Here is a 15,216-nt window from a genome sequence, read left to right as displayed (position 1 = left end):
GCAAGTAAGGAATAATAGCTTGTTGGTTTTTTTTATACATTTTAATATATAAACATTTCTATACACATATTTAATACATTTAGTGCTGTAGACCACTGTGATATATTCATACCCAGCGAACATAGAAAAAAGGAACATCAGGGGAGGAAGAAAAAGGACAGAAAATGTCTTCTGCTTGTCTTCCTTAACCTAGATACATTTGCAATATATACTATATAGATATAGTATATAGATATATACTATATCTATATATAAAGCACTCTCAAAGGATGGTCAGCACTCCAGGTCTTTAAGTTAACAACTTCTCTTTATTCAAACAAAGTCAACGTTTCAGTCATTGCTGACTTTCATCAGGACATATATATATATATATATATATATATATATATCCTCATTCCCACATACATATGGGGTTTCCCGAACATATATCATAGAGATTCCCAGGCAACGTTCTTTATAAAACCAGCGAAAAGGAAAAAAAATAAAAATTGTATATGCTATACAATGAACAAAAAAAGTGATACACTATGTTTATTTATGTTATAGAATCCCTGGAGGTGGGTTGAAGATTGTTCACTTCTTGATATCACAGACTTTGAAGAGATTGTCTGTCTTTTCCTATATGTGAGTGCAACTATTGAAGATACAGACACGTGTGGCTTGAAATACCACTCTATATTTCTGTTTACTTTTTATTTCCATGCATAATGAATTATTAAGACACAGACGTTTTACCTGCAAATCGACATTTGATCTTTTTTCAGGTTATTATATCCCTTGATTTTAGGGTCACACTAAGCGCATGTATCACTTTTTTGTTGATTGGTTTTAGTTTGTGTAACAGGGAAGTTACGCTGATTCCCTTGCGGCCGGTGCAGGGTTAAGCGCCCGGTATATTCCCTTCCTACTGTTTTGATACTATACAATGAGTTTTGATTCATTATTGTCAACAGTCTCAGATATTTTCAACAGAGTCAAAATTCATTTCCTTCCCTACCCCTTTAAGAAAACATTTCTGTGCACCAAGACCACATTCGCAGATGTTGGGAGAACAATTTCATGCCTCCCAAGTTTCACAACCTTCTGCCCTACCGCCATAGCTCTCTTTTCCAGGATCTCAGAAAAATAAAAGTAATGTATTCAAACAGCCCCCATGAGTCTAAAATGTTTCTACCTTGGAAAAATACTTAATCATATAAGAACAGCCATTTTTTATTATCATTTCATCATTTGATTGGCTATTTGGACTGGATTCATGTTCTGTTCCACCTGAACATATATCAGGTTTATAATCAATATATTATTTATGTAATGAGACAAAGTTTGGACTATATTTCCTATTTTTGAGCCGGGCATATTGAGCGCTTTGTTACTGGCTTCAGATAAATTCTTCATGTTGTTGCTGGCACATGTAAAGTGGGGCTGCGCGAACATTCATTTGTGGACGGAAATTAGGGAATCGGTTACTTAATAATGGAGGATGTGAACTTTATACGCAGCGGGTAGGAAATTGGTACAACGTTGGTAATAGCCACTGACATCATGGCACTCTCATACGTCTAATTTAATAATGTTTAGAGTATTAATCCTCATTTGCCCAAATTTGTTTGGAATCCCTTTAAAGTGTTTTGTTTCCAGCATTCGAGAGAATACGCAATAAAGCTGGTATAGTCTGTATTACTCAATAACCAGGACTAGGTAGAGCAGCCCAGAAGGTGGAGGTGGCACGTTTTATAAACAGACTTATGAAATTGTGTTCCTCTGTAGATGCCCTGACTATAGGTTATCTAAATAGTATTATAACAAGCATTATAACCCAAATCAGGGATAGCCAACAGGTGGCTCCAATGCTTTTGCTGAAATACAACTCCCATGATTATCAAACACTTGGGTCATCAGAGAGTTGTGGAAGTTTTAGTACAGGATTGGATGCCACCCATTGCATAGATCAGAGGCGTCCAACGTGCGGCCCTCCAGCTGCTGCAGGACTACATCTCCCATACTCCTCAGCCATCCCTTTAGCTGAATTATCCATCAGCTGAGCATTATGGGAGGTGTGGTCCTGCAAAAGCTGGAGGGCCGCACGTTGGACGCCCCTGGCATAGATGGATAGGTTGATTAACCAGAGGGCAAGTTATTCTATTGTCCAGGGTATCTTATATTGTTAATATTATACAATCATTCATATTCACTGCAGCCCATCTGTATTGTGATTTGACTGTAAACGGGGCAAGCATTGGCAAAATATAGGGCCACTGGGATCTAAATAGGGCTACTTAGACCAGGGGATAGCTGAATATCACAGCAGCGGATTGTTTCAAACTATCAAACTTTAGGTCGGGTTTTCTAAAGATTAAGTTTCTGTCATTGTCTTTGGGATCAATATTGTTACAATTAGCTAAACATTTTTAAACTCTGCAGTACTAATACCTTCCTGTTTGCATATTATATTTCAAATGCATCTGTCAGACAGCCAGCATGTGAATGTGTTGGAATGTGCCTGTCGGGTTGTGTTTAATGATGTAAAGGTGTGATGTCAGCATTCTGCTTACACAAAGGATGTCTGCTGCAACAGGCAGAACAGATACAGGTCTCTGCTATTCCAGCAAAAGCTCTCAAATAGAGTACCACTAGGCGTTGCTATAAATGTGATGGGTTGCTATAATGCATATACATTTTATTTAGGATGAAACACCTACCAAACCCAGAATGTAAGAAATAAGTCTGGGTACATTACAGAAAGTCTGACCCTGTAGGTATTGGAATGCACTGTGGTGGGAGTTGCATCTCATGTTATAATACAATGGAAACATAGTATATGTATGTATACAATATAAATATATTAAAAAAGTATTGTAATGTAAAATAATACCTTTTTTGGACTAATATTCCATTGTAAGGACTATATATATATATATATATATATATATATATACACTCCTTATACAGTATATATATATATATATATATATAATATATATAATGAAAATGTTGAGAGAAATTCAGTAGGACAATTTCCGTTTGGAATTTAAGGTCTATGGGCCAGGAACCTCCTCTGCCTATTCCTGTGTCTTCTCTTACCCTCATGTTCTGTCTGTGTACCGTCCGCACTATAAGTGCCTCTGTTTGCAGTTAATGCTAAATATGCATGAATGAATGAGCTGTGCTATGGGTCATTAGGACAAGCAGGTGGAGATAATCTGCAGATCAATGAAGCACGTATGAGATGTACTGTTGATTACTAAAACAATGGATGGGGGTAAACTCTCAGCAGGTCCACAGCAGGGAAGGGGTTCATCTGGGTTTAACCTGTATGGCCCTGGGCTGCATTCACACCTGTGATTGTCTGTTTTGCTGCAGGGCTGAAGTGAAGGAAGAACCGAACTGAAACAATGCACCAAGGAGTCCCCTGCTTGACAACAGGAACACAAACCTATCTCTGTCCACTAGTACCTGTCATACTGATTCATTGCTCCTAAAACTTAGTTATGTTTATTGCTTGGTAACCAAACCCAATGCAGGTTAACGGAAAAAATTGTTTCTTCACATGGCATCGAGGAGAGGTTCTGATACACCCTGAAGTGCCAACGACATCCATTACTTTAGAAAGTGCTCTTTATTGAGTAGCTGGAATGGCCTTCATTCTTTGCATACAGTTCACTACGTGACACCTGACTGTCCCTCCACTGGAATTGGTTGGGTTTACACTGAATAAGACATTGACATCTTAATTCCTCATTCTGCTTCCATGGATTACACCCCGTCCATCATTGTGGCAATGGGGCTGATACTCTACGTGTTATAATTGCAATAAATAATTCTGTGAGTCATAATTACCCAGTAGATGGGGCAGTCACATTTAAAAAAGCGTAAGTTGCGTAGTGAGTTACATAATAATTATTAGAGCACATTTATCACCAATGGCGATGGCGATGGGTAAAAACCAATTCATGAGGAAACGGGTCAGAGACATAAAATACATACATTTACATATACACCAAATCCCTGGTAATTTGTGCTTGAAGATAGATAGATAGATAGATAGATTAGATAGACAGATGGAATATTAGTGCCTTACAATAAAAAAAGTCTACCAGGTAAATACGTTTTTTTTCCCTAAAAAAATATTGCCAGTATTTTATATACAATACAGACAGGTGTCTCATCCCAGGCCTCATGTTAATCAATAGCTTTAATGAATATTCTTAATCTAGGTACACATGGATACAGTGTAGATATGTGTATATATGTGTATGTTTTCTTATTATGCTTGTGAGTCCATACAGATATACATTTGCTGGGTACATGGACACTGTGAATTCCCAGTGAATTGTCCAGAATGCCATGGGGCGGATTCCCACCTGGAGCTCTGCCGCTGAGTCCAATTATCCTCCCTTGTTCTGTGCTTTATTAGGTTTCTGTTCATACATCAAAGACTCCTCTTTCTCCTCATGAGTCCCCTGCTGTCCCTTGAGGGACCCACCCATGTGCTTCACACGCCAAGTACCAGGTCACGGTGACATACTCTTAACACTGACGACCCAAATGGGAAGCCTGAGAAACATAAAAGAATGTAGAACTTAGTTTCATGGTGGAATAAAACCCAAGACACTATTTTACAAATATATTATGGAACATGTTATTTATTTTTCGATATTCAATAAAAGTGCATGTGCAGGAGAAGGAACCCGTACTGTCCACCCATGGAGCAACCACAAGAACAAGTAAATACGGAATATATGTTTCAAACAAGTGAATAATTTTAGGTGAACGCTAGTTAAACCTCGCCTGATCTGTTATTTTATTCGTTCTTCTAAAGGTTTAATGTCTCAAAAACAACAAACCTTTAAGAAGCCTGTTTTATTTATCATGGCAACAACCTATCAGTGCCTGCTTTTGTGTTACATAACAATTACGTTTCCCAAGCAAAATTTAACATGATAAATTAATTTCGGGATTTGATCATTCAACTGTACTGAGAATGATGTCTAATGATGCATTTGGTTACAAAAGTGTTTAATCCACCAGAATAGGTGGAGCAGCCGCTTGAAGTTGGTGCAAACAACAGCTGGTGCTCCAAGATGACAATTCTTTATCGTGTCATCTGCAATTTAAGATTTCTTTACTAAAGTGAGATTTTTCAGGAGAGCTACAGCATCAATGTCACCATGCACTCTGATGGGTCCACCCTAGTAGGCTTCTACTGCAAGAAGATTGACCATTGGTCCTAGATCTGTCCTCCGACCTCAACAATTGGCTTCGTTTTTTTCACTATTAACATTATACTTGGTATGCTTCTTATGGTCTTCTATATTCGGGTACAGGCAGTAGCGGTTATGGCAGGTGCCCAGGCCCCCTGCAAGGTATGCTGAGATGGAAGGAGGATGACGGAGAAGTGATGGGTGGCCCTAGAGTTCCTCAGAGGGCCCACCAGCAGAGACTTACCAAGGGCCCCATTAATAATAAAGCCAGCCCTAGGCACAACACAGAATGTTGAGTTCCAGCTCAAGTAAATGTTTTAAGTGACCTTTAATTCCTGTTAATATTTTGTGGTAGATTGAAATGGCTGTGCCATGGAACATAAATAAACGTATACAATCTGTACTCATGTATGTATAGTGCAAGGAAGCACAGGGTTCTGATTCTGCCCAAATAATATACAATTACTTGGCAATAAGTGCCTTGTGAATACCTCCTTATAAATGATCACAGAGGTCATTATTGCCAACTCCAAAGATTCCACTTGTGTTCCAAGAAGCCTTTGGACCCACCTTCTGTATATCATGGTGTACAATGTCATGTCTACACGGCAGGCCCGGACTGGGACAAAAAATAGGCCCGGGCATTTAAGCCTGAGCAGCCCCTTTTTATTTATTTATTTATTGTTAAAGCCCACCCTTCATGTACCATCTTTGCATTTCCCCAAATCACTTAAACATTAATGATAGACACAAACACATATTCATTAATGCAGTCTCACAAATCATTCAAGCAATTCATCCACACATGAATTCATTAATTCTCATACGCATTCACACAGTTCATCCACACATTTATTCATTCATTCTGGTACGCATTCACACTATCCCCTCTCCCCATCCCCTTCTTATCTGCCCCTTCTAACTATGTTCCCCCTTATCACTATGTACCCCCTTCCCCATTTCTCAATATGTACCCTCTCTCACTATCTATCCCCTCTACCCCTTTCTATCTAACCCCTCTCCCCCTTCTCACTGCACCCCCCTCCCTTATCCAACTTACCTTGTTGCCGGAGTAAGCTGCAACTGCGACCGGGTCCGCCACTCTAGGGGGCCGGGCAGCCCCCACCAGGGCCGGCCTTAGGGTTGCGCGGCCGCACAGGGCTTAAATTAAAACATCGGGGGGTTTTTTGTTTTTTTTTAACTTTATTTAACATCCTCCATGTTAAAAAAGTTAAGCAAACTTTATTTAACATGAAGGATGTTAAATAAAGTAAACAAAAAAAAACAAACCCCGATGTTTTAATCTAAGCCCTGTCTGGCCGTGCACCCCTAAGGCCGGCCCTGGTGGGCGCTGCCTGGCCCCCTAGAGTGGCGGACCCGGTCGCAGTTGTTGCGGGCTTAAGGGGCAGGTGCCCCTTATGCCCTGCGTTAATGCGGCCGTATAGGCCCAGTCAGTCCGGTCCTGACTGAGCCTATTTTAAGGTAGGGGCCTAGAGCTGCAGCTCCATCAGCCCCTACGTCAATCCGGCCCTGGGCTGCCCGGCCCACGGGGAAAATGCCCGGTGTGCCCGATGGCCAGTCGGCCTGCTACACGGGAAGAAAGGGGTGCTGTATTTGCAATAAAAACACAAGTTACTTGTTCTTTGAGATGATTTTATGCATCTTCTGGGTTTTTTCCCCGTTATGCAGTTACGGTATTATCCACTAAGGATTTCCTATACAAGATTAAAACAAACACCTGAAACGCAGGTAACACTGCCTTAGAGGAAAAACCTTATCGCTTGAGTCTTGTTTTTTGAGGCAAAATTTGAAATGGCATCATTGACAAGAACAATAGAAACTCCCCAGTCCCCACACTGATGCACTGTATTTATTATTGATGTAGCTCAGAGGAACTGTTTTGGCATTTCAGCCCGAGACGACATATGTTACAGCACCAGCTGTGTCGGCTTGCATACCTGTCTGCGCCAGTTAGGATACCCAAGAAGAGGACATGCGAGGTTACTGGACAACCCCGCGGTTTGTCATGGCTCCTGGGTACATGTTACAGCAATCTTTGGCTCTGTGATCAACTATAAAAATATGGTTGCTTAGTGTTAAAAGGCTCAAGAAATCAATTGTAAACTGAAATGCATTTTTATTATTTATTTTATTAAATTTTACCAACACTTATGAGTGCTCTTATTTCCCTTTAATGTAAATATTGTTATTATTTCTGTAGGTCATCTAAGGTCCATGGCTTTCGTTTAGGGTGGCTTCATGTGTTGCAGATTGCAACACCCATCTCACTCAGCCAGATTTTGGGAATGTCCCATACAAGCAGTGCTGTAACTGAATATAAGGTCAATTAATTATTGGAATTCATCAACGAAGAGCAGACTTAAGACTTGTACTGGCAGCTTAAAGGGACACTCAGAATTCTTTGGATAATAACTTTACACGAAGGTTTTATGGCTTTTTAAAGGTTTATTGTACCTCCATCCAGATAGTATCACAAATACATCCCCCGGACTGTAAGTGGATAATAACTGCACTAACTGTACACACACACGCCCTTTCCTCTTGCCCCCTCCCGTTTATTGGTTTCTTGGGGGAGGGGCATTTAATGAACGCTATCGGGCAGGAGAGGTGTATGTAGAATGAGCCCCGGGGCAGGGGGTGGATCACAAGTTCCCCTCTCAGGACCACGAGAGCTTCTTGAAGTCAGACCAGCGAGAGACACGGCGGCGGGAGGACAGCGAGCCGGGGGATGGCATCACCTATGCTAGAGGTAAGGTGGCAGGCATCGCAAGGGTTCAGGGCAGCGAGCGATCTGCATCATTATTCATCATTACTCTGTAAATCATTACTGGGCGCAGGGCGCACGCCTGATGCCTCCTATTCCATCCCTTGATCATTAATTTATGGGCTTCAGGGGCAGATGTCAGTGAAGAGGTAACCGAAATTAGTAAAAAGTGCTGATAACAGCTGATAAGCGGGTGAGACAGCTGCTGAGGACCCCCAAACTCTTATGGGACCCCAGCTAAAGATAAAGAGAAGAGATCAACAGAGGTGGGGCACATCTTTAGCCGTTACATCTCTCTAACTACATCAATAATGAAACCCCCCAATATAAGAGATTATTGTTAAGTGCTCCTAAATACAGAGCCACCTCTGCTAGCCAAAGGTGTGGGTAGAATGAGCCACGAGGGGCATATCTGGAGGAGATCACAGCACCTGTATAGAAGATCAGTCTTAGTGAATAAAAGGATGGTCATTGATTTATGTCGTATGTTTATGTGTATGATTTATGATATAAAATCATGTTTAATATCAAATTAGTAAAGATACATGTATTGGCTAACTGAAGAATAATAGATTGCAAGCTTTTGGGGCTATCTATTCTGTTATATATAAATTTCAAATAGATGTTCACGTTAATGTGTGTATCTATCAGTGGCATTAAAAGGGAAGAGTGTGTAATGTTTGAAGCGATGTTTCAAATCTGGTATCCAACTCAATATGTAAGTGGAGTTGATGACAGGTCATTATTGGCATTCCAGCTTGTCTCTCAAAACATTGGCTGAGGATACTGGGAGCTATAGTCCACAACACCCAGCAGCAAAGTGGCCTATGTGTTGGACTGATGATCATCCTGCCTAGTTACAGTAGGGTTAAGAATATCAAAGAACATTTACCATCTTAGAATTCTGTCTCTTCTCTTAACCAAAAATGAGGGCTCAGTTTGCGGATTTAACCAGAATGGGATTTTGGGTCCGGAAACAACAAAGTTTATTTTAATTTTTCCCCCCTGAATTCTCCGAGGGGAATATATTTCTAACTTTGTGGTTGGGAGAGTTTTCAAAGGGAAGCAAAATGCAGTATCCAGTTTAACCAGATACTTCCCAGTGATGATCAGTTGCTGGAATCATGTATGAGTGCTTGTTAACCCAAGAAGGAGCAGATCTGGCAACTCCCATCACTCTAAGCAAGGTGGCTTCGAGATGATGGGAGCCATAGCTGCTTTGAGTTAGCTATATATAATTAAGCTATACATTACAAGGTGGTAGGTGTTAATGCATATATAGACACAACATGCAAAAGATTGCTCTGAATTAACCATTTCCCTACACTAATGAAATATTCGAATGCAATTAGACAGGGGCTTAGATTCAACTCCCTGACCTAAAATTTAATTAGCTCAAAATGTTCTGTTGTTACCTCTATGAGAATATGTGTTCTATAATCATTTTATGTTTCTCTGGCCATAGCATCGATATGAGAAATTCTTGTGCAAAGTGGTAATATTGAAGCATTCAGCGACAAGCTTTGATTGGTTGCTATGGTGATTACACCACTTTTTATCACTTTGCACTAGAATCGCTCTTTATATACAATCCTCAGAGTTCTTCAGGTCTTTACAGGTTGTGATGCCTATTACTGGACTGGGATAACCAGAAAGGCAAGGGACTCGACAGTTGCAGCGCCTGTTGAGTAAAGCAAGCATCCTCTTGTTTACTTGTGACAAAAGGAAACAAAAGACCGACAACAAAACAATACGTATCATTGTCCAACATGACTGCATATGTAGAGGTGATTTTTAGATCCCCAATCTGAAGTCAGTAATTACATATTGATTGTAAGTGGATTACAACTCTCATAATGCATAGCCAGCCAAAAGAGTTGTCAACAGTCGCTGGAGTGCCAGCCATTGTCTGTCTGCAGAAGATAATTAAAGTCTCACCTGCTGCACTTTACAACTTATACATTTATTAATTCTTCAGCAATGAGAACACTCGCTTTATTGATTATTGTAGAATTACAATAGTTAATCAGCGATAGTAAATTGTAATAGTTACTATTTCGACATGCCGGTATTGGCATAAATTTATTTTATTTGGCTTGAGATGATATATATATATATATAATATATATAATATATTTTATATAAATGGTATATAAAATATATTCGTAACTTTTTCACCTTTTCTAGTATCGTGCAATACTGTTTCTCAATCGTTGTGAATCACTTATGTATTTCAGTTTGTGTAAACCTTTTTTTGACACATATACAGTTAAATATACAGAATCTAATATATAGAAAGTATGGATCATATGTGTATTTCAAAACTACATACACGCACACACATACACCCTGATCTTCCTGTTCTCGAATATTCCGACATCACACATATGAAATTTTGTAAACTGTTATATGAACAGAATTTCCTGCCGTCTCGGTGGTTAAATGGCGCCCGCTGCTTAGTTTATTTGCAGGAGATATTTTGGAGTTCACACTTTCGGAGTTAGGTGGAGATGTATTTGGGTGGGATCACAAAACATTAAAAATAATTTGTAGAAAACCCAGCAAGGACATGCCTCGAATTCTGTGGATAATAACCTGCCTCAGATGCTGGTTTAGCAAATATTAGCCTACACTCTGAGGTCAATAAAGCCCAGAATTTTGTCGCAAATGTTATTTGCAGAAGATGTATATATAGATCGGTATTCTGTTTGCTCTTGTAAATATCTGGTAATACAAATGGCAGAGCGGTTAACCCTTTTAGTTCTATACCGCTGCGGAATCTGTCGGCGCTTTATATATAAAGTATAATAATAATAAAAATACCGCCCTGGTATAATACATATACTGTGCATTAAGTATTCTCATTACAGAGAATCCAGTTAAAATTAGCATATTGAAAAGCGTTAAGAGTAAAATCTATTGCATCTATTCCAAAAGCCATAAAAAAGTAGATTTTTTATTTTAATTATATTTTTTTAAAATTGTTTTTGAAAACTGCGATTTGTTTATTTTTTTCCGGGCGTTCTGGGACCTCTTGGCAAAGGCTTTCTATTTTGTGAAATGCACCGCCCTGTTGGCATTTAAAGGGTTAACCAGCCCCGTTAATGGGAATTAACCCACAGAATACAGCGTGACGTTTGACATCTCGCTACCAGACGAGGCAAGCCATATACCAGATATTTGTTTCTAAACGTTTATATTCTTGCATTCTCTGAATGGGATTTTTGGACATTAGAAAACTGTTGGGTTTGTATAATATTGTTTTTTGTTTTTTTTTGGTAATGTACCAACTTTGGGAAACTTGCTGACACTTTAAAAATAACTGATTACAGTAACATTATAGGATATTGAATGAATTACCTTTTAGCTGTAGGAAAGGGCAAAATGCATTCATGTTAGTTTAAGAAACACAATTTCTGACTTTTTAGCCCTATCCATATATTCTTTAAATGCTGTAAAGAATTATGTCTGAATAAGGAGAATACAAGAATACAAGTGCAACAATCATAAACTCAGAACCGTATGCATAGGCATCTCTAATGCAAGCAATGAAAAGAATCATTTTACATTAGCTAACGAATTTAATACTTGTGATCGCATATTTATTTTTCAAATACATTATAGTAATTGTACTGAGTTCAATAAATTAGTTTTCTGTCCACAAGGAACCCTAAATAACAGAAAAGTAGATATTTCAGGGATTGTGTTGCAGAATCATAGAATTTCACTGTATTTGCCACTTCTGCTGGGAGGCTGTTCCATTTATCTACCACCCTCTCAGTAAAATGTAAATTCCCTACACTACCTTTTAATCCCTGACCCTATATCCCTGACACTACACTCTGACCCTATAGTTTTGGACTTTTGCACAGAGCTTCCCCAAACACTCATGTACGGTGTATGAGCCTGCCTTATCGCTAACAGCCCTGATAACGTTACAGTAGGCTGTTTCATAGACAATCACCAATACTTAGTGTAAAAACAACTGGATAACCATTCATTACATTTTATGATTGGCATGAATGACGTGACAGGTGTAGAACATGGGAGCAGAGATGAACGGTGCACTGAGGCAGGAACAATATGAGGTCCACCACCAGGCCCGGTCAGTGTTGTATCTAGGCTGGGGCCAGGGCCGGTGGCTCACTATACAATAAAAGTCCTGAAGGACAGATGTCCCCTCTTGGTGCCTTCATCAGCTGATGTTTCCAAACTACTCAGTAAAATAGTTGTTTTTCATGTTGTTGGTTGCTGTAGATCCACACCTTGTAATCAGACATACATACCTCCCAACATTTTAAGTGGTCAAAGAGGGGTATTTTTGTTTTATTGGGTGTGATGAAAGGCATGGTATGGGGATGGTGCTTTAATCAATCCTTGTTTTATTGATGGTTTATTAATGTTATTATGAGTTTTAGGGCTCATGTCCACCAAACAAAAGAGGGACATCTATAGAAGAAAGATTCCTTGAGGATTTGGGTCCAAAAAAAAAGGGACTGACCCTCCTAAGGAAGGACATTTCAGATGTATGTATATATCTATGCTCTTGAGTGGTTTCCAAAGCTTCAGAAAGTTGCAGGACCCCAAGGACCCCCCCTTACTCACTTATACATACAATCAACAGATGTGCTAGTAGCCTAGATTAAAAAAAAAAAAAAGTAGAAGTAGGACATCTTCTCTCATCCCATGTCTCACTTTCTTAGTTCCTGAGGAACACCATCATTGAGTACACTTTCTCTGGGTCTCACTGGGTCTACTCCAACCCAATCCAAAGGGAACCCTGCTTTTCAAGAGACTGCCTGCCCAGATTTATAGAAAATGTATACGGCTTGTAAGAAATTAAAATGAAAGCTGAGTGATACGTTATTTCTCAGGGTCCCTGAGTGGAGGAGCAGTATGGTCACCCTAATTGTCTACATCAGATTCAGTGCACATGGCGTTAATTTAACTAATTTACTACAGAAAATAAAGGACATGGAAAGATCTGTCTACGGGTATTCTTGATCAACAAGAAAGGTAAAAAGGTGTCTTTTTTTTGCACATGTACAGTGCAGATCCACATATGTTCTGAACGTAGTCAACGTGTGACATATCTGTACACTCATTTATAAAAAGAGGGAAGAGCTTTGATGGGGAGATGCCCGGTTACATTCTTAGTTTGTTTTTTTCTCTAATGTACGACCCACTCTGAAAAAGCCTCCGTTTTTTAATGAAACACGCTAGAGTGATTTTACATAGATGCATTTCCTGTAGTGCTGGAGGGGATGGTAAAACACCGTACAATCTAATAACTGAACGTGTTTCGTCTACACAAACCAAAGGGTCAACAGAGGATTTTAATTTCAAAGATTTCTTTGAACATTACAAAGAGATTTGTGTTCAAGATACCATTCTTTGTCTAATTTGTTGTAGACAAGAAAGGAATACGGTGCATAAAGACATTACAGAGTAACACACGCACTTAAATGAATTAATAAAATCTATTTCTCTATTTTTTATTTCAGGAAGAAGCCCGCTATGTCTCTAGCCCATTAGCAATGCTTACTGCTGCCTGTAATAAGTTTGGTGGCTCAAGTCCTCTACGGGATTCCGGGTCATCCACAAAATCAGGTGTCAAGAAGTCATACAGTCCAAACCACGACTTCAGTGCCACTAAACTGATGGGGGATGGATATACGTCTACGTACCTGGGAGGAAGCGGTTTAATGACGCCATGTGGGACACCTCCTGCTCCTCCAAATTATGGAGGAGACTATGGAACATTCTCTCATTCATTCCCCTCATCTTCCGGCTGCCAAGACCCCAAGGGTCTCTCGTCATCTGAATGTGTCCCAGGAGTGTATGCGTCTTTAGATGTGGGACATTATAGTTCATGGTACAAAACTGGCATACATCACTCCTCGATCTCTGGTTCACCTACCGGCGCTGGAGGATCGTGGTGGGATATGCATCCAAACAATAACTGGCTGAGCAACCAGTCGCAACCAGAGGGGCTGACTGCATCCATGCCACCAGTGACAAGTCCAGCAGGGATGAGCACCCAGTATAGTGCTGAATACACCACTCTAACCCCTGCCACATACCCGTCTGTGGGATTTCCATCCATATCACCTTCATCAAGCCCTTCACCGGCCTCTCACCTCCTCTCACCATCTCAGCATTCTTTGGGCCCAGACATGTACAAGCCCAAGCTTCTGCCTAGCAGCTCCTTGCTGGAGTCACCTGGACCTCTGAAACCCCAAAGGGGAACAACATATGGGAGCACTGGCCGTCCATCATGCGACTGTCCAAATTGCCAGGAGCTGGAGAGGCTTGGAGCTTCAGCTGCAAGCCTGAAGAGGAAGCCGGTGCACAGTTGCCACATCCCTGGTTGCGGAAAGGTATATGGAAAGGCTTCACATCTCAAGGCTCACCTTCGCTGGCACACTGGAGAGCGCCCTTTCGTTTGCAACTGGTTGTTCTGTGGCAAACGCTTTACACGCAGTGATGAGCTCGAGCGCCACGTGCGCACCCACACACGTGAGAAGAAATTCACTTGTCCCCTCTGTGCAAAAAGGTTCACACGCAGTGACCATCTGAGCAAGCACCAGCGGAGCCATGTTGAACAGGCTGGGGTTAAGGAAAGTGGAGCTCAGGGGGATGGAGGCGGAGGGGCCGCAGGAGAGGGACCAGGAGATGGGGCAGGGGCTACTGAGAGTTCCCCTGCCGGAAGCAATAGCCAGGATAAGGCTTCTGCTAGTCCAGGGCAGGGTGGGCTGCTGGACATATGACCAGTACCATTATATTGTGACGTGTCATCATCATGGACTCCTCTGGTGAAACACTGCTGTATGAGTGCAGTACTATGCAGGCCCTAGGCCAAAGTAAATGGCCGTGGTCAGATCCTAGAAACGGACCAATAATAGCATTAACTCTTTGCTCTTTGAACTCAGTTCTCAGTTGAATTGTGACAGACTTGTAGGATGAAACCACAGGGCCTGCATCTTTATATTTAATCAAAGACTCACAAGCTAAAGTATTTTTAACATGTAAAGATCTGTCGGGTAAAATCCACCCCGCCGCTCATGATCGTTGTTCTTCGGTGCTGAGCATTATCTTTTAAGATTCTTCGGAACAATGTTTGTAAGGAAAGATAATTGTGTTTTATCACATCCAAAGAAATTAGATGACATGCCCTACAAAAATAATGTTTCACAATAAGCATTATATGTATTCAAAATATTACTGTGT

The 15,216-nt window shown here is 40.5% G+C and overlaps 1 protein-coding gene across 1 annotated transcript; it reads left to right on the top strand.

Annotated features, from left to right (window-relative positions):
* Nucleotides 1-7,950: 7,950 nt before the first annotated feature.
* Nucleotides 7,951-14,756, top strand: LOC149286571 (transcription factor Sp7-like). Its single transcript, XM_089494019.1, has 2 exons — nucleotides 7,951-7,971; nucleotides 13,491-14,756. The coding sequence occupies exons 1-2, from the start codon at nucleotides 7,951-7,953 to the stop codon at nucleotides 14,754-14,756; spliced, it is 1,287 nt and encodes a 428-aa protein (XP_089350145.1).
* The last annotated feature ends 460 nt before the right edge of the window (nucleotides 14,757-15,216 follow it).

Source organism: Sceloporus occidentalis, unplaced genomic scaffold (genome assembly GCF_023333645.1).
Source record: "Sceloporus occidentalis isolate IW3139 unplaced genomic scaffold, rSceOcc1.0.p SCAF_68, whole genome shotgun sequence".
NCBI lineage: Eukaryota > Metazoa > Chordata > Lepidosauria > Squamata > Phrynosomatidae > Sceloporus > Sceloporus occidentalis.
Note: the sequence above shows the minus strand (reverse complement) of the source record. Positions and strands in the feature narration are given on the sequence as shown.

What these genes read in the sequence shown, in the direction of transcription:
- LOC149286571 (XM_089494019.1), top strand. Translation starts at nt 7,951, where the DNA reads ATGGCATCACCTATGCTAGAG. An exon ending in TGGCATCACCTATGCTAGAG is followed by an intron (nt 7,972 to 13,490) that starts GTAAGGTGGCAG and finishes TTTTTATTTCAG; the next exon opens with GAAGAAGCCCGCTATGTCTC.